Consider the following 22,872-nt stretch of genomic DNA (forward strand, 5'->3'; position numbering starts at 1 on the left):
AGCACTTGTTTGTTTCTCTCATCTTGGTCCTTTTCCTGAAAAGGAAAAATACACGGGACTCGGAGGGACGATTATAGATGAAGACTGCATAACCCGTTTTCGTTTCTATCAGAATAATTGTAACCCTATGCCAGAAATTTTAGGTTACTCCATGTGCCTTACAGGTCGTGACTCATCATTTAGTACGAGCTAGCTTTTTGCCTATCATCTAAAATCGTTAGTAAAATTAATAATTCAAAAATAAAATTTAAAATGGTTATACCTGACCGTGGGATTTCCTTAGAAATAGTATATCTTCAAATGAACAACATTCCAATGTGAAGGTAGTATCTTGCCATCCATTGTTTCCAGTTCATATGCTCCCTTTCCTGCAACATCACGAATTCTGTAGGGACCTTCCCATGTTGGGCTTAATTTCCCTGAGTTAGTTACCTTTGTAGATTGAAAGACCTTTTTAAGCACGAAGTCCCCAATTTTAAAGAATCTTAGGCGCGCTTTTCGGTTGTAATATTGTTCAATAACTTGCTTTTGTGCTGCCATCCTTATTAATGTAGCTTATCTTCTTCCCTCGAGTAAATCAAGATTGACCCGCGTCTCTTCGCTATTAGACTCCTCTGTTGCCTGCATGAACCGTGTGCTCGGCTCTCCTATCTCAATTGGAATCAAGGCTTCGGCTCCGTAAACCAACGAGAATGGTGTTTCGCCCGTACTTGTTTTAGCAGTTGTTCGATATGCCCATAAAACCCTAGGTAACACTTCAGGCTAGTTACCTTTTGCTTCTTGTAAACGCTTCTTCAAATTGTTAATGATAATCTTGTTTGTTGACTCTGCCTGCCCATTACCCACTGGATGGTATGGTGTTGACGTAATCCTTTTAATTTGCCAGCTTTGAAAAAATTCCGTGATTTGAGCTCCAATAAATTGAGGGCCATTATCACATACAATCTCCTTTGGTACGCCGAATCGACATATGATATTTCGCCAAATAAAATCTCTAACTTCCTTTTCTCGCACCTGTTTGAATGCGTCTGCCTCTACCCATTTAGTAAAATAATCAGTGAGAACAAGCAAAAATTTTACCTGTCCTTTTGCTTGCGGTAATGGACCCACGATATCCATTCCCCATTTCATAAATGGCCATGGTGCAATGACCGGATGTAACAATTCCGCAGGTCTATGCATATTGTTACCGTACCTTTGGCATTTATCACATTTGGCCACGAAACATTCTGCCTCCTCTTCCATTTTAGGCCAGTAATAACCTGCCTTAATCAAGGTTCTTACCAGTGACCTTCCACCTGCGTGATTCCCGCAATGACCCTCATGTACTTCTCTCATTACATACTCTGTTTGCGAAGGTCCAAGACATCTTGCTAATGGACCACCGAATATTTTACGATATAAATTGCCTTGTTTTAAGCAGTACCGAGCAGCTTTTCTTCGAAGCACACAAGCCTTTTTCTTGTCATCAGGAACGGTTCCATACTGCAAAAAAGCAACAATTTCGTTCCTCCAATCCCAAGTTAAATTATTAAAATTTACCTCATTAACACCAGGATCAAGAACTGAATGAAATAAATGTATCACTGAGGCATTTGCATTGTTTGCCAAGTCGGCCGCAGATGCGAGATTAGCTAGGATGTCTACTTCAAGATTTTCATCCCTGGGTATTTGTCTAATTTCCTAATCTTGAAATTGTTTTATCAATTCCCGTACCTTCTCCAAATACTACTGCATCCTTGATTCCTTGGCTGTATAAGTTCCCAGCATTTGATTAACCACGAGTTGCGAATCACTTTTGATTATGATCTGATTTATGCCAAGCTCTCGTGCCAATTCTAAACCTGCAATCATAGCTTCATATTCTGCCTCGTTATTAGTTATGGAACGACATTTGATAGCTTGCCGAATGATTTCACCCGTAGGTGGTACCAATACGATTCCTAAACCTTCTCCTCTCACATTAGATGAGCCATCAGTGAATAAAGTCCAAGTTCCTGGGTTACCTCTATTGAACATCTGCAATTATTTCTCTGCTTCAAACTATATTCCCTGACTAAAATCAGCCACGAAATCTGCTAATACTTGTGATTTTACAGAAGTTCTAGGTTGGTATGCAATTTCGTATTCACTTAACTCTGTTGCCCACTTAGCTAGCCTACTTGATAACTCATGCTTATGTAATATGTTACGTAAAGGGTAGGTAGTTACCACAACGATAGGATGACACTGAAAATAAGGTCTTAACTTTCTAGATGCCATGATTAATGCAATGACAAGTTTTTCTAATTGAGGATACCTCGTTTCTGCATCTAACAAAGATTTACTTACGTAATAGATAGGGGATTGTTTACCTTGCTCTTCTCGGACCAAAACAGCACTTACCGCCACTTCCGAAATAGCAAGGTAGATGAGTAGCTTTTCCCCAGCCTTTGGTTTTGCCAACAAAGGTGGATTTGATAAGTAAGTCTTCAAATTCCTAAGTGCTTGTTGACATTCCTTATTCCATTCAAAATGATCTTGCTTCTTAAGAGCTGAGAAGAATTTGAAACACTTCTCTCATGATTTTGATATGAATCTTCCCAAAGTCACAATTCTCCCTGTTAGTCTTTGAACTTCTTTTTTATTTGAAAGTATATCAGGGATTTCCTCAATGGCTTTAATCTGTGCGAGGTTCACTTCAATTCCACGGTTAGAAATGAGAAAACCCAAAAACTTACCTGATGTAATGCCAAATGCACATTTTTCGGGATTTAACTTCATATTAAATTTGCGCAATATTGAAAATGTGTTAGATAAGTGTGATATGTGATCTTTCGAGTATTGAGTTTTAACAAGCATATCATCTATATATACCTCCATAGTCTTTCCTAAATATTCCTGAAACATTTTGGTTACTAACCTCTGATACGTCGCCCCTGCATTTTTTAGACCAAAGGGCATTACTTTATAACAGTAAGTCCCACTGTCTGTTATGAACGCAGTTTTTTCTTCATATCCCGGATCCATTTTAATCTGATTATAATCTGAATATGCATCTAGAAAATTTAGTAATTCATGACCTGCGGTTGCATCAATCAATTGATCTATATGTGGTAGCGGAAAAGAATCTTTAGGGCAGGCTTATTAAGATCTGTATAATATACACAGACCCTCCACTTACCATTTTTCTTCGGAACCACAACAGTGTTAGCTAACCAATTAGGATACTTTACCTCTCGAATGGAACCAATTTTTAACAATTTTTGTACTTCTTCTTGAATCACCTGATTCTTGAAAGATCCCTACTTTCTCTTCTTTTGCTTTATAGGAGGATATGATGGATCTTCAGTTAGTTTATGAGTCATCACCTCCGGTGGAATTCCAGTCATGTCTGAGTGAGACCAAGCAAAACAATCCATGTTAGTTTTTAAAAATTCAATTAACTTACCTTTCATTCATTGGTCAAGATTGGCTCCAACATAGACTTTTTTATCAGGCCATCGAGTATATAACATGACAGGCTCTAATTCCTCTATCGTTGTTTTGATATTTTCATTCTCTTCTGGTTCTTGAATGGTATCAGGCCTTGAATCTACATCTGTCTGCCCTTGTTCAGTTGAGGTTTGTGTTGTGATGTCCTCAACTGCCTTCTATGATTGCTATTTGCCTTCACTTCTCGTGCTTGTGTCTGCAATGGAGTTGATATCCCTGGATATATGTTGATCCCCACGAATTTGACAGATTCCCCATGGCGAAGGAAACTTAATAACTTGACACAAGGTTGAAGGAACAACATCCATTTCGTGGATCCATGGTCTCCCAAGAATCATGTTGTAAGCCATTTCCATGTCTACTACTTGGAACTTTGTATCCTTCACGATCCCTTCAGCAAATGTGGTGAGTGTTATCTCTCCTTTCGTGACAACACTGGAATTATCAAATCCAGATAGAGTATGCGCCTTTGGTATTATTCTATCTTCAGCTTGCATCTCACGTAATACTCTTAGCAAAATAATGTTCACGGAACTACCTGGATCAATCAAAACTCGTTTCACATTAGTATCATGCACATTTAGAGATATTACCAGTGCATCGTTATGAGGGGTTAATACGCCGTTAGCATCTGCATCATTGAATGTAATATTGTCTTCTTCTAGAACCTGCCGCACCCGCTTCCCTTGGGTAATAGTCACTTTGGAAACTTTGTTAGCTACAGTATATGATGATGTCTTCGCCCCCACTTATAACGTTAACAGTTCTTTTGGGAGAAGGGGGTTTTGGAGGTTCCTGCCTGTTCTTCATATAAGCTTGCTTGCCTTTCTCACTAAATAACTCGGTGAGATATCCTTGTTTTAATAAATGATCAACTTCACTTTGTAAAAATCTGCAATCTGCTGTTTTATGCCCATGGTCATTATGGAACTCGCACCAATGGTCAGGGTTGCGCCTGTTTGGATTCGATCTCATTTCCTTTGGCCATCGAACCTTATCACCCATGCCTCTCAAAACGGCTACGAGCTCAGAGGTGCTGACATTAAAGTTGTAACCTCCGAATCTCGCTTTTAAATTTCTATCATCGCCCCATGACTCATAGTTGTTTCGCTCGTTCCTAAATCTTGATGAAGGACCTGATTCTCTGTTCGTTAGTCTGTGATCGTGCCTTGTTGACCTGTTTTGATCGTGAGTCTTTTCCCGTAGGTCCCATATAAGGCTCGTACCTGTTTTTACTGGATCTTTTGTAGGTCTCTGCCCATCTTCGACGTAAATTTTCTTCTTTTTGAGATCGTGGCACAATATCTTCCTCAATCCTCAACTTCGTGCTATACCTGTTATAAACATCATTCCACATTGTAGTTGGGAATTCTCGAAGGCTTTCCTTGAGCCTCCTCGTAGCTTCCGAACATTTTTTATTCAAATTACTTGTAAAGGCAATAGCTGCCCAGTTGTCAGGTACACGCGGCAATGTCATTCTCTCACGTTGAAATCTGTCCACGAACTCTCTCAGCAATTCTGAATCTCCTTGCTTGATTTTGAAAATATCCTCCATTCTTTTTTCCACTTTTTGGGCTCCCGAGTGTGCTTTGATGAAAGAATATGCACGCTCAGCGAAAGAATTTATAGAATTTTCAGGTAGAAGAGAATACCATGTTAGTGCTCCTTTGGTGAGTGTTTCACCAAATATTTTGACTAGTACCGATTCAATCTCCTGCTTAGTCAAATCGTTGCCCTTTACACCCGTTGTGAAGGCAATCACGGGGTCTCGTGGGTCTGTTGTTCCATCATACTTTGGAATATCAGGCATTTTGAACTTTTTTGGGATTGGTAGCGGAGCAGCACTTGGCTTCCAGGGTGGTTGTGAATATCTATCCATATCTACCCCCTTGATTATAGGTGGCATCCCAGGTATCTGCTCTATGCGTTCACTTTGCTCCTTGAGCTGTTTCTGCAAGGTTAGTACTAAAGTTTGCAAATAAGAATTAATTGCATTACCTGGTTCTCTCTCCTGCGATTTACTGGGAGTTCCACCACTGCCTGAGTTAACAAGCCCGGAACGAGGGTTTTCCATAGTGTTATTATTTGGAGTAGGTGCAGGTGTTGCAACAGGTAACTGGTTAACAAGTGCCTCAACAACTTTGTTGACCTGAGCAATAATTAATTTCTGCAAAGCTTCATCAGTGGCTTCCATGTTTTGAAATTGAGCATACTCATTTGTTTGAGATTCATCAGGAGAACCCTCGCGAGATTGTCGTGGAGAGTCTTACGGAGCAGGAACTTGAATGTTGATATTTTGTGGATCTCCCTGACTTTGTTGGTTCTCTTGGTTTCCTTGAGTATTGTCATCGTTATTCGACATAGTTGATGCAACAAGGAAGGTTAGGAGAAGAGAAAATAGATTATCAGATTCCCGGTAATAGAACCAATTTATTTAATCAAAAAATAGAATTTTAGTTAAAGCTAGAATTTAGAAGAACATAGGTACTGATAATCAAAAGAATGTATAAAAGAAAGTAATTTAAGGTAGCCAAAATATAATCAGGATAAAAATCAGTAGAGCCAATTGTATTCTAGTAATCTTCCGTGTCCCTACAAATGTTCAACATTCTCCCTTTTATAATGATTTTTTTTGGAGATATGTGTATTGCATTTGTCTTAATAAGGCAATTATGGGTAATAAATGACAATAAAAGAAACGTCACTCAATTATTTATATTAAATACAAATTCTCTAACGTACTCAGTATTTAATATATGTCAAATACTGAATTTGGACTCTCATGCATTGTCAGATTTATTTCCTTGATTCTTCTTGATCTTTGAGCTTTAAATGACTTAAATAGGTACGGGCGCCGAACTATTTGAATAACTGCCCGTGCCTCTTTCATCACCTCCTCTCATATCTGTTGTTGCTCATGCCTCCTGGCTAATTATAACTTTGATCATTTGACTAATCCACGCGTCATGACACGTCACAACCAATATGCAAACTCAATTTTTCCCAATACACTGTCATGGATAGGAAAATCAGTTTCAGCAGAGCTATTTCCTAGTATTGCTTATGCTTCAAATTCTGCAAAAATTTGGAGTGAATTCAAGGAGAGGTTCAACAAATCGAACTTAACCAGAATCTATCATCTGTGGAGAGCGATAGAAATCCTAACCCAATGTACAGACTATGTAACAACATGCTACACAAAGATGAAGTATTTGTGGGATGAAATGGATGTTCTGTTGCGTTGTGCAGAGTCAGAACCTTTCTTTGAACACTTTATCAGCAAAGACTATTACAATTCCTAGTGGGACTTAATGAGAGTTATGGTCATGTAAGGAGTCAAATTTTGATGAAAGCTCCAGTGTTGACTGTGAATCAAGCGTATGCCCTAGCTATTCAAGAGGAAAGTCAGAGAGCACTTGGTGTAATTGACAATTACAAAGAACCATTGACTATGTTTGCAGGAAGAGGGCAAAACATGAAGGGAAAGAAGCCTGATTTAATCTGTGAGCATTGTGGGTACAAAGGGCCTTTAAGGAAAAATTCCGATAAAATTGTAGGATATCCGGCAGAATTCAAAAGCAAGAAGAAAAATCTTTCTGGAGGAGTTAGATCATACGCACATGCAGTGAGTTCTGAAACTAGTGGATCATCTGAGAATGCGCAAGGGCATTTCTTTATAGAGGATCAGTATAAGTAGTTGCTGGGACTGGTGAATAAATCGGCTGCAGGTGATAGTTATGCTAACCTGGAAGGTTTATCCACATTATTGTGAAATTCCTTTACATGTGATTGGATAATTAATACCGGAGCAACACATCATGTAACTCCACACAAAGAAGTTTTAGATGATGCAAGAAAAAATCCTAATTGTAGGAATAATAGTGTACAAGTACCTACATGAAATAAATGTCTAGTTGCACATATTGGTGAAACAACCATACTAGGAAATCAATTATTGAGGAATGTGCTACATGTTCCGACTTCAAATTCAGTCTGTTGTTAGTATCCAAATTGACTAAAGAACTTCGTTGTTCTGTGTGTTTCTTCCCTGATTTTTGTATGATTCAGGAACTTTACAATGGGAAGGTGATGGGGATTGGTAGAGAAAGAGATATATTATACATTCTTGGGAGAAAATTTTCATCAGTTGTTGGAGCTGTATCACAAGCAATTGAAGATACAAGACTATGGCATCTCAGACTAGGGTATCCCTCAATAACTGCAATACAGCATATACCACTATTCAGGAATAAAGTTGATAAAGCAGTACAACATAACTGTGAAGTTTGTCCATTAGCAAAGCAGACTAGAGTTAAATTCCCCATTAGTAATAGCAAAACTTATTGTATTTTCTAGCTCATACATGTAGATGTGTGGGAACCTTACAAGGAATCTACATATGACAGAAAGCATTATTTTGTGACCATAGTGGATGATTTTAGTAGGTTTAATTGGGTATGTCTTTTGCAAGCAAAGTGTGAAGCAGTAATTGTAATCAAAGACTTTCTATCAATGGTAAGAAATCAGTTCAATACTAATGTCAAGGTGTTGAGATTAGATAATGGGAGATTGTTCATTAATTCCAACTGCAATAATTTGTTATCTTCTTTTGGGATTGTGCATCAAAGTAGCTGCCCTTACATACTCCAACAGAATGTGGTGGTAGAAAGGAAACACCGACTATTTTAGAAGTAGCTAGAGCTCTTAAATTTCAAAGTTCTATGCCGATAAGCCTTTGGGGTAACTGTGTTAAAATGACTGTATACTTGCTCAATAAATGGCAAACCTCAGTTCTACAAGGGAAATCACCCTATGAAATGTTGCATGGTGAACCTGCTAAGATCGATCACCTAAAGGTTTTTGGTTGTCTTTGCTTTGCAAACTCCCTGCCAAAATGTGACAAGTTTGCCACTAGAGCAAGGAAAACAATTTTGGTAGGATTCTCAGAGACACAAAAAGGCTACAAGTTATATGATTTGGAATCCAGAAGCTTTCTTGTAAGCAGAGATGTCCAGTTCAGGGAACATGTATTTCCTTTTGCAAAGTCAGAGCTTGATACATCAGATCCTTTCTTGGATCATGCTATTGTACATGCACTGATAGACACCAACTCAGAACATCAACCTACTTCCTCAACTGATGAAGCAACAAGTTAACCTTCACAATATGCTGCACCAGCTAGTGAAGTGGGTGTTTCACGTGAAGATACAGATTGTCACATGCTTCAGGAAGGGAGACACTAGAACATATTCATGTTGCTGAAGAAGTGAATTAACGCAGAACCTATAGAAGAGGAAAACACTATAAGTGAGTCAACAGACTATGATAGCATGGGTGATAACAACATTCAAGATACATTCCAGACCATGATGAAGGGAGAAAGAGTTCAAGAGTGTCAAGGCCTCCCACTTGGATGAGAGACTATGTTACCACCAAACAATCTAAATAACCTGGAAGCAGCAATTGCATATATTCCATCTCGGATAACTTGTGTTATGCCAATCTTAGCAAGGCTTATCAGTCATATTTGGATGCTTTATCTGTACATATTGAACCTGCATCCTTTAAGGACGCTTCACAAGACAGCAGATGGATTGAAGCAATACAACAGGAAATCAATACTCTTGAAGAAAATCACACATAGGACATTGTAGACTTGCCATCAAGTAAACAAGCTATTAATTCTTAATGGGTATACAAAATTAAATATAAGGCCAATGGAGAGATTGATAAATTCAAGGCAAGATTAGTAGCAAAAGGCAATAAACAAAAGGAAGGATTGGACTATCATGATACATTCTTCCCAGTTGCCAAAATGGTTACTATGAGAACTGCATTAAGCATAGCTGGTTCAAAAGGATGTCCTCTATTCCAAATGGATGTTAACAATGCACTCCTGCAAGGAGACCTCTATGAAGAGGTTTACATGCATTTACCTCAGGGATTTCACAAACAGTGGGAGAAGAAAGTATGTCGGTTAGTGAAGTCACTCTATGGTCTCAAGCAAGCTTCAAGATAGAGGAATATAAAGCTCACCAATGCCTTAACTTATGGGGGTTTTAAACAGAGTACATACGATCACTCATTATTCACAAAGAATCAAGGCCAGAGTATGGTAATTGTACTAGTCTATGTGGATGACTTGCTAATTATAGGGAACTGTTCAAGGCTAGTAGAAGATGCTAAGCTCACACTACAACAAGTTCAAAATGAAAGACTTGGGGGAGTTGAGATATTTCCTAGGTCTAGAAGTGATGAGATCCAAGGAAGGTATCCTACTCAACCAGAGGAAATATGCCTTGGAATTAATTTTTGAAGTGGGACAGTAGTGCTAAACCTGTGAGCACACCATTAGAACAAAATCACAAGTTGACGACTGTTGACTATGACAAACATGTGGGAAAGTTAGATGATCCTAAATTAGAAGACACAGTCAGCTATCAAAAACTTGTTGGGAAGCTGTTTTACTTGATCATCACCAGGCCTGACATCAGCTTTGTTGTGCAAACCTTGTGTTAGTTCATGCAACAACCCAAACAATCACATATGGATGCAGCCATGCGAGTGATCAGATACATAAAAGGAACTCCTAGATTGGGGATTCTTTTTAAGAAATGGGTAGTAGACATTTCTATCAAATTTTCACGGACGACCTAACAAGATGTGACAAGCTTGCATAGGAACCACATCACAAAGAACATCATCCACATACCTACCAACATTTAAGAAAATCATGCATTGTTTGTTGAATTTCAGTTCACCACTATCATTCAACCATTGAAGTCTATATGGCTTAGGGTATTTCATGCATGCAAGCTCTAACATGTTCACCAAGTGTGAACTCACCACATTAGCATAAATACCACTATCAATAATCATAGAACAAGTTTTCCCTTTTATTCCACACCTAGTATGAAATATATTCTCCCTTTATTCTTCACTATTTATTCCTAAATTAATAGTCATAATCCTCCTAACTACCCCAACCAAACCATCATTAAAAGAAAACTCTACATCGTCTTCACTCACAATGATTCAGATTGGGCATCTTGTCACAATACGAGAAGGTCTGTGACAGGTTTTGTGGTAAAGCTAGGGAATTCTTTGATTTCGTGGAAGTCCAAGAAGCAACAAACCATCAGCCGAAGCTCTGCTGAAGCTGAATACAAGAGTATGTCTGCTATGGTGTCAGAGATTACATGGTTAACTGGTTTGTTGGCAGACTTGGGGGTCTCAGTTTATATACCAGTGCAGCTATTTTCAAAGAGTAGAGCAGCTATACAAATTGCCAGTAATCCCATTTTTCATGAGAGAACGAAACACATCGAGATTGATTGCTATTATGTCAGAGACGAAATTAAATCTGGGCTCATTGTGCCACACTTTGTTCCTTCCTCCATGTAGCTGGCCGACTTGCTTACAAAGGGGATTGGCAGTGTTCAACATACACGACTCGTACCCGATTCTCTTTTTCAGTTAATAAGATTTCTCCTCCCTCTCTCCCCTTCCTCTCTCTAGAATCTTCTCTGCAATTCATTCTAGGTCACGAGCTGATGCACAGTCTGCTCAATTCTTCACCTTGTCCTCTTGATTTCGAGAAAGGAAAGGTTGATATTTATCGTAAAGATTTGCTCCTAGTAACTCCTCGCCAGTTTTTCTGATTGTGTCAAAATTACTAAAAATCTGCAAATAACAAAGATGTTCATAGTTGCAAATGCTATACTTTAATTCGTATTCGCTCTTTTGTTTAAACAAATTGATTTTTTTGTTTTGTTCAACTGGAATGTACATTAACTGAGTAGGAAGGTGCATCTATGCTTTAAGAAGAATTTTTTTTAACAGGCTAAGACTTTTGAATTATCATACTAATTATTCAAAAATGCTAAATAAAATGGAATAGAAAAATAAAAGGAAATGTGTTTGTATGTTGTTATACCAATTTAATTAGTCATATTATTTTTTCTTTAACAAAGACATGGACTTAAATACATCCTTAGTTATGCATTTAATGTCGAAAAACGACATATCTTATCCTTTGAAAAGGATGTGTAACCACCCACGACTTTCTGTAATTTATGGAGCAAAATATAAAATTGGTCGGTCGGTTGAAACTAATTGCATTCATATACCAAAACTTATATATATCTATATATATTTTGTATGTATATATATATATATATATATATATATATATATATATATATATATATGTATTATTGACTGTTATTTTTGAGAACATCTAAAAATATACATTTCTCTAATTTATAGCCTATTTGGCCAAACTGCAAAAATTAGCTAATTTTGAGAAGTGTTTTTTTCCAAAAATATTTTTCTCAAAAGTATTTTTGGTGAGAAGCAGTTTGTGTTTGGCTAATTAATTTGAAAAACACTTTTGAGCAGCAATTAGTGTTTGACCAGGCTTTTAAAAACTGTTTCTAAGTGTATTTTTCCCAAAAGTACTTTTCAAAAAAGTACTTTTGGATAGAAGCTATTTCTTTCTGCTTCTTCTCAAAAGAACTTTTTTTTCTTCCAAAAGTTTGGACATGCACTTTAACTTTAAAAACAAAAAGTATTTTTGAAGAGAAAAAGTGCTTGTAGGATTGAAGAAGCTTTGTCAAACAGGCTATTATTGTGATTTCTGTGATGAAAATAATAAAAGTAGAAGAACAATATTGCAGAGAAAGAGAGAGTAATTCTTATTGAATTTTGGGATGATTTACAATGGGGTAAGACCCCTCTATTTATAAGGGAAAAATGACTTAGCCACAAAGTAAAACTCTCTACAAGATAGACATTCACTATAAATAGAATTCTATTAATAACACTCCCCCTTGAATGTCTACTCGATAAGTAATGTGCCTCATTAAAACCTTAACTAAAATAAAACCCAATGGGAAAAAAATTCTAGAAAAGGAAAAAGAGTACACATAGCTAATAATACGCCTTTTGGTTGTCTCGTTAAAAACTTTGCAAGAAAAAATCAGTGGGACAAAACCTTGTAAGGGAAAAAGAGTGCAACGCGCATTAACTCCCCCTAATGAGAGCATCAATTCACATCCTTGAGCCTTCACATCCTAATCTTGTGCACTAGCTTCTTGAAGGTTGACGTCGATAGAGATTTTGTGAACAAATCAGCCATATTATCACTTGAACGAATCCATTGCACATTGATATCACCATTCTTTTGAAGATCTTGAGTAAAAAATAACTTTGGTGAAATGTGCTTTGTCCTATCTCCTTTTATGAATCCTCCCTTCAATTGGGCTATGCATGCTGCATTGTCTTCATACAAAATTGTAGGGAGTTTGTCACACTTCAAACCACATTTATCTCGAATAAGATGTATTATAGACCTCGACCACATACATTCTCGACTTGCTTCATGAATAGTAATTATCTCAGCATGATTAGATGAAGTAGCCATAATTGATTGCTTAGTCGATCGCCAAGATATGGCAGTGCTTCCACATGTAAACACATAGCTTGTTTTAGATCGAGCCTTATGTGGATCGGATAAATACCCAGCGGCGGCATAACCAACAAGATCATGACTACAATTATTGCCATAAAATAAGCCTATATCGGTAGTTCCTTTTAGATACCGCAATATATGTTTGATTCCATTCCAATATCTCTTTGTAGGAACAAAGTTATATCGTGCTAGGACATTAATTGAAAAAGTTTTGTCGGGCCTTGTAGTGTTAGCAAGATACATTAGTGCAGCAATTGCACTAAGATATGGTACTTCAAGACCAAATAGCTCTTCATTCTTTTCTTGAGGTCGGAATGGATCCTTATTCACATCAAGTGATTGAACAACCATCAGAGTACTTAATGGATGTGCTCCATCCATGTAAAACCGTTTCAATACCTTTTCTATGTAGGCAGATTGATGAATAAAAATTTCGTTTGCCAAATGTTCAATTTGCAAACCAAGACATAATTTTGTCTTTCCGAGATATTTCATCTTGAATTCCTTCTTTAAATAATCAATTGCCTTTTAGAGTTCTATAGGAGTTCCAATAAGGTTTATGTCATCAATATATACGTCAAGTACAATAAATTTCGATGTTGTTTTCTTTATAAAAATACATGGGCAAATGACATCATTTATATAGCCTCCCTTTAATAAATACTCACTAAGATGCTTATACCACATTTGTTCTGATTGCTTTAGACTATACAAAGATCTTTGCAATTTGATTGAAAATATTTCCCGACACTTAGAATTATGTGCGTTAGGCATTTTAAATCCCTCGGGAATTTTCATGTATATCTCATTATCAAGTGATCCATAAAGGTAGGAGGTAACCACATCCATTAAATGCATGTCAAGCTTTTTATGGACAACAAAACTAATAAGATAACAGAATGTTATAGCATCCATAATGAATGAATATGTCTCTTCATAATCTACACCAGGGCTTTGTGAAAATCCTTGTGCAACAAGGCATGCCTTATATCTTTGTACCTCATTTTTCGCATTTCTCTTGCGTACAAAGACCCATTTATAGCCAACAGGTTTAATACCATTAGGTGTTTGGACTACAGGCCCAAGAACTTCATGTTTCACAAGTGAATTCAACTCTGATTGGATTGCTTATTGTCATTTTGGCCAATCACGTTTTTGTCGACATTCTCCAACAGATTGAGGTTCAAGATCCTCACTTTCTTGCATAATTCTAGATACAATATTATATGCAAAGACATAATCCACCACTATATCCATTCGATTCAAATTTGTCTAAATATCGGTTGGATTTATTAATAGTTCCTTATTTTCTTGAGTCTCAGGTTAAGTGGATTCCTCATGAATCTCAGAATTTATTAAATCGTGGATTTCTTCATGAGATTCTTTCGTAGTGTCATTTTGATCTTTTGTTTTACTTTTTCTAGGATTTAGATCTTTGGAACATAATGGTCTGCCACGTTTTAGGCGTGCTTTTGACTCATTAGCTATGACACTAGAAGATTGTCCAATAGGGATATCAATACGGATTGAAACATTCTCTGCAGGGATATGTGATTTTGTTATCCTTTTCAAATCCGTAAATGCGTCTGGCATTTGATTTGCTATTCTCTGCAAATGGATAATCTTTTGCACCTTTTTTTTACAAATAGAGACACGTGGATCAAGATGAGATAATGATGAATTTTTTCACAAAATTTTCCATTTGGTTTCACCAACTTCTCCCCCTAATTTTGGGAAAAGTGTCTCATCGAATTGACAGTCTTCAAATCATGCATTAAACAAATCCCCCGTCAATGTTTCGAGGTAGCGAATAATGGAGGGCAATTCAAACCCAACATATATTCCTAACCTTCTTTACGGACCCATTTTGGTGCGATATGGTGGTGTTACAAGTACATATACTGCGCATCCAAAAATTCTTAAATGGGATATGTGAGCACGTGATTTTTTCCCTATGAGAACTACTCCAAAAAATACAAAATAAAATGGTTTTGTGTTGTTTGTAATTTATTTGTATTTTGTCTGCGCATGTTTATTTCTACTTTAAATGAGAAAAATACAAAAAATATTTGTTTGCATGTGCATTTAGGGTTTAATTTTACAATTTAGGAATTAATTAAACAATCAAGTTTGTTTTATGAAATGGAAAAATCACAAAAAAAATATGTACTTTGCATTTTTGCATTTAATGTCCGAATTGTGTAATTTTATTTATTTTATGTTTAATTTCGTGTGGTAGCTATTATTAAGAGTTAATGTTTTAGTTAATTGTCAATTTTATAATTTAATTAGGATTTTTAGTTGAAAAGGAATTAAAAGAAAATGAAAGAAAAAAGAAGAAAAGAGTGAAATTTGGGCTAGTTTCAGTGCAAAAAATCAGGCCCAAATCACCCATGGACCAGGTCCAGTTTGGCCTGGCCAGAGACGTCTTAAAACGACATCGTTTGGTCACTCTTAATCAAAGCCGTTGGATTAAATCGATCCAACGGCTGAGATTCAATCTCTCTTACCCGTTTTGACCCAACCCGGACCGCCCCAGTACTACTCCAAACGACACCGTGCCTATTAAGTGAATTGATCCAGGCTGTTGATCGTGCTTGATCCAACGGCCAGGATCAAAACACCCCCTCCGTATATAACCCCAATCCCATACCCCACACCCCAAAGGCATACCCCCCTTAACCTCTTCGTATCTGAGCTTCAGAGACCAAACAGATCCCCCGCCTTTTGCCATCGTGCACCGCCCATCGGAAATCGCCTCACGGCGGTTCCGGCGGTCCAAACGACCCCATCTTTTCACCACTGATTCCCCTCGACCTCCCCATTCCGAATCCCTAACTATTATCCCTCGAATCCCAGTCGTGTGCTTCGAATATTAGATCGAAAATCAGGCCGGAACCCTATCTCGTCCAATAGCCTCCAATTTCATACCACACCTTCCCCAAGACTTCCTCGTTCTAATCCCACGCTCAGTTTTCTTCGAATCACCCCCGAGCTCCTCGAATCTTAGATAAAAGGAATCGACCCAAACCCTAATCCATTCAAATACCACCAAACTCACACCCTGCCACCCCCTGATCTCCCTCGTACCCAAACCACCCTTAGTTTGCGTCGAATCACCCCGGAAGGTCTCGAATCAAAAGTCTCAGAGTGGTGATCTGAAGCTAGTTCAGAGATTGAGGTCAAAACGTACCTTAGTTGAATGTGTTATCATTCAGGAACACTCGGCTAGGGTCTGTCTTGGCCCCAAGTCCAAAAGGCATCGGAGGTTCGAACCCAGGCCCCGTTAATTGGTAGGTTTTCGTTTTATCTTCTTTTTCTATTAGTTTTGTTCAGTAAATTCATCCTCGACTCCTTTCTTATTTTTTCGAATGTTCTGTGCTTACTATGTATTTTGTTTCTTTGTTTTCCTGAATGATTCAAGTCAGTCAGTATTAGTAAGTTTTGTATAAACTGTAGCTATCCTCGTAATTGCTCGCTATTACTGATTAGTGCAAAGTATGTCATCTGTGATTGCCCATCACTTTGTATATGAATTCAGTGTTTTCATTCAATGTATTTACAGTGTTCCTTGTTCGTATTTAGGCTTAACATGGAATTATGTTTAGTTTATTCCCTGAATCCCCGTGTCGTTCATCTTGTTGCAATGCTATTTTGATCTGGTTTGAATTCAATTGTTGTTTGAAGTTTGCTAAGTTAAATAACAATGTTTGGGGTCTGATATGAATTGAACTTGAGTTCACCTTTGAACCTTAGTTTATTCAGTTGTTGGGGCATTGGTTATAACTGATATGTTTCTTGGTCTAGATGCAGTTCATTATGTTTCAGTGATTAATTAAGAATGAGTTTAGGTTAATCAGTGATTATGTTTTTTGTTAGATCAATTGGTCATAGTTGATGGGTTACATGGGTGAGGCAGGATAGTAGGGGATTCCAGGATAATACACAGGGGTTTAGGAGGGTATTTTGGGGTTTAAAAGGTTTGGAAATGGCTTAAGATGAGTGGACTGACAGTAGGGTACTAAAGTACCATTAAACTAATGCAATTGTTTAGTGCTAATGGTGAACAAAACATAATGGTGGGGGGAAGGTTTAATGGAAATGGATTAAGAAATAGGTGCCCATACCTATTTGAATTTAAATAAAGAAAATACAAGGGTAGTAGGGAACAAATGAATGAAAAGGAGGGAAAAACATAATATAGTGGATGATGGGCAGGATTAGTTTAAAAAAATTCTGCCTAAAGTGCCTTTGAGAATGGAGGGGGGCAGGCCTGCTTTGGGGGTTATATATAGAGTCATTTTTAGACAAAGAGGGGGATTATTCTGAAAATCTGAAGAGAGACCTGGAGAGAGGAAAAAGTGAATCTGAGAGGAATATTTTTGAGTCTTGAATCAGTTCTGAGAGAGAGTTTAAAAGAAAGGGTACTGTTCCATTGAGTTCTAGGCAGAATTCATTTTGGAGAGTTTTGGGAGTTGAAAAAGAATAGCTAGTGTTTCATTGCCTTGCTTAGGATCTGAAATAGCTAGAACCTTTCTTCCTTTTACTTCTGCTCTATACTTGGAGTCGTTTATAGGTTTGGATCTGTTTGTTTGAATCAAAATTCAATACCAGTTGGTTTGGTCAAGGTTGTGTTTGGGTGTTCTTTTGTGGTTTCTACTGGGTTCATACTATTCCTGGTTTGGTCGAGTTAAGCTCTGGGCTGTTGTTGATTTCTGCCCGTTACTGCTGCTTGTTGATTGTTGAATACCAGTTGACTACTTGCTGCTGACCTCTCATTTTCTATTTGATTCAATTTCCAGGTACACATCTCAGACTGTTTCAATGTATTGTCTCCTGTCGGAATAGCGAAAATGAAACTGAAGTTTTCTGCCGTAGATCTGTTGTCCTCATAGTTTCATTATGTTTTTATATAACTTATGTAGTTTGGTTTGCTGTATGCTATAATTAATTGGGGTGTATAACTGGACTGATTAAGTTGAATTATGTAGGCTGCTGGACTGTTGATTTATGGTTATTCTAGCTTTAGACTTAGTATGATTAGTATTTATTTAGTTGAACATTTGGGCTGTTTAAAATTTAAGAACCAAAAGCAGTTTAAAATTACAACCAAGTTGAAAGCGGGAGGCACTGACCACATCAAGTTCATTTCTAAGCCAAACGTGCTTCAGTAGTTGGAATTTTGACATAATGGTTAATATTAGTTCAGGGCTTAAACCATTTCTCATGAGTAAGTTTCTTTTATTTTGATTGGCATGTGAATTCAAATGGTCCTCCCAAATTAATATTAGTGTTTGAGTATAAGTCAGTGAAACAATGGTCCAGTCTGTTAAGTTTTGGTCAATAAGTTGGTCAATTTGATTTAGGTAGCATAAGTTGAATCCATATGATAATCGTGTTCTCTATTTTGATAGCAGGTTCATTAATGCCAATTAGTAATATTAGTTCGGATCAACCTAAAAATAACCAGGTTTTTACGATCGTGTTTCCAGTAGCTAATACATAAGTATTCTGAGTCTTAAACTAGGATTCTAGGGATCACTATTTCATTAATTTCTAATAAGTAAATACGGCTTCCCCTTGATTCTAATTGTTAAGCACGTTTGAATAATCTGGATAATCTCAGTGAATAAATTAGGATTTCTTTTTTTTAAAAGACGAATAAAGTAGAGAATCATAGTTGCTTTTAGGGTTGCCCTCTTAAAACACATGAGATGGGCCTCGCCGATCAAAAAAAATGCATAAATTGTGGGGTCCTCTTAAATCGTTATAATGAATATATAGAATTCGGGATGGACCGTTTAGCAAATTTCATGGCCTTCCCCAACATAATAACGCGTTAGTCACTATAGGCGCGCTTTTAATAACATTACCTCCCTAAACTCGGGTGCACATTTACGTGACCAAAATCCAAATCTCAACGGAGTCGAAATGTGTCAATAACCACGGGTGCATTGATGTGACATGGTTCGAGATGTGTTTTCACGACGTTTCAATTCTCGTTAAAAAATAATAATAATAAAAGCGGTAAAAAGTTTAAATTTGCACATAGGTTCAATATGAATTAAAATCAGATAAATAAGCTGAATATGACAGTTGAGCGACCGTGCTAGAACCACGGAACTCGGGAATGCCTAACACCTTCTCCCGGGTTAACAGAATTCCTTATCCAGATTTCTGGTTCGCGAACTGTAATATAGAGTTAATCTTTTCCTCGACTCGGGAGTCAACCGGTGACTTGGGACACCATAAATCTCCTAAGGGGCGACTCTGAATTAAATAATAAATCCCGTTTCGATTGTCCTTTAATTGGAAAAACTCCCTTATATACCCCTTTCCGGGGTCTAGGTGAAAAAGGAGGCGTGACAGGATATATTAGGTTCATTACCTAAAACTAATTGCAATGGGGAATATTTATGATAATTTATTGGTCTGAGACGAACTAGCATTGCTGCATGCAAAATGGTGTGACCCCAAACAGAAATGGGTAACCTTGTTTTCATGTGTAACGGTCTTACTATCAATTGCAGACGTTTAATTAAAGATTTTGCAATACCATTTTGAGTGTGAACATGAGCTATAAGATGTTCCACTTTTATCCCAATTGATAAGCAATAATCATTAAATGTTTGGGATAAAAACTTAGCAGCATTATCAAGTCTAAAAAACTTAATTGGATTATCGGGAAATTGTGCCCGTAATCGAATTATTTGTGCCATTAATTTTGCAAATGCGAGGTTGTGAGATGGCAATAGGCACACATGGGACTATCTAGAAGATGCGTCTATTAAGACCATAAAATATCTAAACGACCCACTAGGTGGGTGAATAGGTCCACAAATGTCCCCTTGTATACGATCCAAAAACGCAGGGGACTCAATTCCAACCTTTGTTGGTGATGGTGTAATAATTAACTTGACTTGATAACAAGAAGTGCTAGAAAATTCATTATTTAAAAGAATCTTTAAATTCTTTAATGGATACCCATTTGAGTTTTCTATAATCCGTCTCATCATAATTGATCCAGGATGTCCCAATTGATCATACCAAAGTAAAAAAGTATTGGAATCAATAACCTTTTGTTTTACGGTAGAATGTGCCTCAATTGCACTAATTCTTCTCCAATACAGGCCACAAGATAAAGATGAGAACTTCTCAATAACCCTTTTCAGGCCAGAGACATTTTTGGTAATGATGAGATATTCAAGATTATTCTCATCTACTGTCTCAATATGATATCCATTTCGGCGGATATCTTTAAAACTCAACAAGTTCCTCTTGGACTTGGAGGAGAATATTGCATTCTCTATGATAAGTATTGTTCCCTTAGGCAGGGTTATAGTAGCTCTTCCAGAGCCTTCAATTAATTTACTACTATCAGAAATTGTAGTAACATCTGCCTTACACATACTTAAATGAGAGAAATATTTCTTCTCTTTGAATATTGTATGTGTCGTACATCAATCAACTAAACAAATATTTTTACAATTTAACTTTGATCCAAGTTTGTTTTGTGAGATATACATATTTGCTTCCCATGGTTTGACATATAAAAGAAATATACAAATAAATATTAGTATTTTCAGAGAAAAATGAAAGAAATAAAGTTAAACCAATGATTCAATAATGATCTTTTAATGCAATTTCGAGCAAACTCAGATTATGATACAAACAATTACTAAATCCTTTTTTTAGGTCGTTAATTCTAAATACATCCATAGCACAAGTATCACGAAGATGGATACTAAAGAAAGATATAAAATTGGCAACCAATTATTTTGGTGCTTAATTACTAGTCCAATCCTGTTGTATTCCGTAAAAATAATTTCAGTAGCTCTTAACAATTTCCATAGCAACATTAAATTCAAAAACCATTTGGATCTAATATATACAAATACCTGAAGGGAAGGAATTTATGTTAACCTCATATACGTGTATTGTCAACTAGATCAGAAACCGAGGATACTAATGTAAGTTATGCAACTAAGCGCCTTAATGGTGAAAGAACAAAAGCATACAAAATATAGACATCATTTCACATTAATATGAAATTGTTTTAGTTATCAAGGTTTCAGTAAGAAACATTGTCTCAATATGCAAGAGGTTGTAAACTAATAGTCAACTCGTATGACGAAGAATGCAAACTCAAACATTGTTTAAAACAAATACTAGAACTGTATTTGATCAAAACGAACTAACACTATTTCATAAATAAATATTACTAATTGATACTAATAACTACTACTCATGTAAAGAACTATGATTACATGATGTTTATTAGCTACTACGAATATGCAAAAATAAAAATCAAACTATTCAATCATCTTTAACCACAGATCCATCACCGATCAAGTGGTCTATTTTTCCATCAAGGTGCTCAAAGAAGTCTGCCACATCCAAATGGGTGATGTCAAAATTATTGTCAGAGACAAAATTGGCTTCAAGACCTTTATTCTTTAGAGATACTTGATAAAGCTCAACCAAATGTCTTGGTACACGACAAATATTTGCCCAATGCCCTTTTCCACTGCCACGATAGCGTTCAGTTTCTGAACCATTTGCTTTTGGCTTCTCATCTTTCCCTTTCAATTTTTGGTGGTTATTTCTCTTTGGGGGATGATTAACACCAGGAAAATTTCTTCCTTGTCTATGGCGAGGGCCACGACCACGACCACGACTACGAATAGAATCACGGTCTTTTCCACGCTTAGCATAATGGGAATACACCTCATCCACTCCAGGCAATGGTGTAGACCTAGTGGGTCGATTTTCGCGATTTCTCATGAGCAAATCGTTATTTCGTTTAGCCACAAGGAGAAGAGAAATCAACTCAGAGTACTTCTTGAAACCTTTCTCTCTGTACTACTGTTGCAGGGTCATATTGGAGGCATGGAACGTTGTAAACGTTTTTTCAAGCATATCATAGTCAGTGATAGTATCTCCACAGAGTTTCAATTTAGAAATAATTCTGAACATCGCAGAATTATATTCAGAAACAGACTTAAAGTCTTGGAGCCTCAGATGAGCACAATCATATCGTGCTTGTGGAAGAGTGACCAACTTTAAGTTGTCATATCTTTCCTTTAAGCCATTCCACAAAACAAGTGGATCTTTGACTGTGAGATGTTCTATTTTCAACCATTCATCAAGGTGATGACGCAAGAAAATCAAGGCCTTAGCACAGTCTTGGGTGGGTGCTTTAGTTTTATCTTTAATGGCGTCTCCAAGACCCATTACATCTAAATGGATTTCAGCATCCAACACCCATGTCATATAGTTCTTTCCCGAAATTTCAAGGGCAACGAACTTTCTTTTCATAATGTCAGTCATAATTAAAAAGAGGAGAAAAGTTATACCTTAATCTTCTCAAAGAGCTTTTTGAAACGGTAGAGTCTCGTGCTGATAACGTGTTATGAAAATAATAAAAGAACAAGAGCAATATTGCAGAGAAAGAGAGAGAGGAAATTCTTATTGAATTTTGGGATGATTTACAATGGAGTAAGATCCCTCTATTTATAGGGTAAAAATGACTTAGCCACAAAGTAAAACTCTCTGCCAAATCGGAAAATTACTAATATGCCAATAAATGTCTACTGCAAAATATCATATCAAAGGGATAATATTTCTTGAAAGAGGGTGGTGATATTTCTCTTTCACCTAAACCCTATTAGAGGAATTTTTTCAGCTTTTAAAAGAACGAGAAAATATGATCATTTGGTTGTAAAATTCTTCTAAAAATACTAGAAAAATAAACGCATGAAATTCATTTTAAAATTTATTTAGGGATCTCGTTTCAAATGTTTATTTATGCCATTTTAAAAGAAATTTATACTATATTTTAAAAATTTGGAAGTTTGAATAAAAAATGCTCATTCATTTGAGAATTAAAGATCGAATTTTTTGCATGATGTTTAATCAGTAAGTCA

General features: G+C 36.7%; 3 protein-coding genes and 1 long non-coding RNA gene across 4 annotated transcripts; all 4 read right to left on the reverse strand.

The window, feature by feature from the left end:
* Positions 1 to 8,028: 8,028 nt before the first annotated feature.
* Positions 8,029 to 11,341, reverse strand: LOC104245879 (uncharacterized). Its single transcript, XR_715843.2, has 2 exons — positions 8,840 to 11,341; positions 8,029 to 8,757 (listed from the first exon to the last, which is right to left on the reverse strand). It is a non-coding gene; the product is annotated as an uncharacterized lncRNA (long non-coding RNA).
* A 568-nt stretch (positions 11,342 to 11,909) lies between these two features.
* On the reverse strand, positions 11,910 to 13,441 carry LOC138876372 (secreted RxLR effector protein 161-like). The gene is made up of 2 exons (XM_070155285.1): positions 12,841 to 13,441; positions 11,910 to 12,028 (listed from the first exon to the last, which is right to left on the reverse strand). The coding sequence occupies exons 1-2, from the start codon at positions 13,439 to 13,441 to the stop codon at positions 11,910 to 11,912; spliced, it is 720 nt and encodes a 239-aa protein (XP_070011386.1).
* Positions 13,442 to 21,262: 7,821 nt separating this feature from the next.
* On the reverse strand, positions 21,263 to 21,730 carry LOC138876373 (uncharacterized). The gene has a single exon (XM_070155286.1). It carries the CDS (start codon positions 21,728 to 21,730, stop codon positions 21,263 to 21,265), a length of 468 nt encoding a protein of 155 aa, XP_070011387.1.
* A 78-nt stretch (positions 21,731 to 21,808) lies between these two features.
* On the reverse strand, positions 21,809 to 22,276 carry LOC138876374 (uncharacterized). Its single transcript, XM_070155287.1, has one exon. The coding sequence runs from the start codon at positions 22,274 to 22,276 to the stop codon at positions 21,809 to 21,811; it is 468 nt and encodes a 155-aa protein (XP_070011388.1).
* Positions 22,277 to 22,872: the final 596 nt, after the last annotated feature.

This window comes from Nicotiana sylvestris, chromosome 8 (assembly GCF_000393655.2).
Source record: "Nicotiana sylvestris chromosome 8, ASM39365v2, whole genome shotgun sequence".
Classification (NCBI taxonomy): domain Eukaryota; kingdom Viridiplantae; phylum Streptophyta; class Magnoliopsida; order Solanales; family Solanaceae; genus Nicotiana; species Nicotiana sylvestris.

What these genes read in the sequence shown, in the direction of transcription:
- LOC138876372 (XM_070155285.1), bottom strand. Translation starts at nt 13,441, where the DNA reads ATGAAATATCTCGGAAAGACAAAATTATGTCTTGGTTTGCAAATTGAA. An exon ending in TCATGAAGCAAGTCGAGAAT is followed by an intron (nt 12,029 to 12,840) that starts GTATGTGGTCGA and finishes TTGTTTTTAAAG; the next exon opens with TTAAAGTGCATGTCCAAACT.
- LOC138876373 (XM_070155286.1), bottom strand. Translation starts at nt 21,730, where the DNA reads ATGAGAAATCGCGAAAATCGACCCACTAGGTCTACACCATTGCCTGGA.
- LOC138876374 (XM_070155287.1), bottom strand. Translation starts at nt 22,276, where the DNA reads ATGACTGACATTATGAAAAGAAAGTTCGTTGCCCTTGAAATTTCGGGA.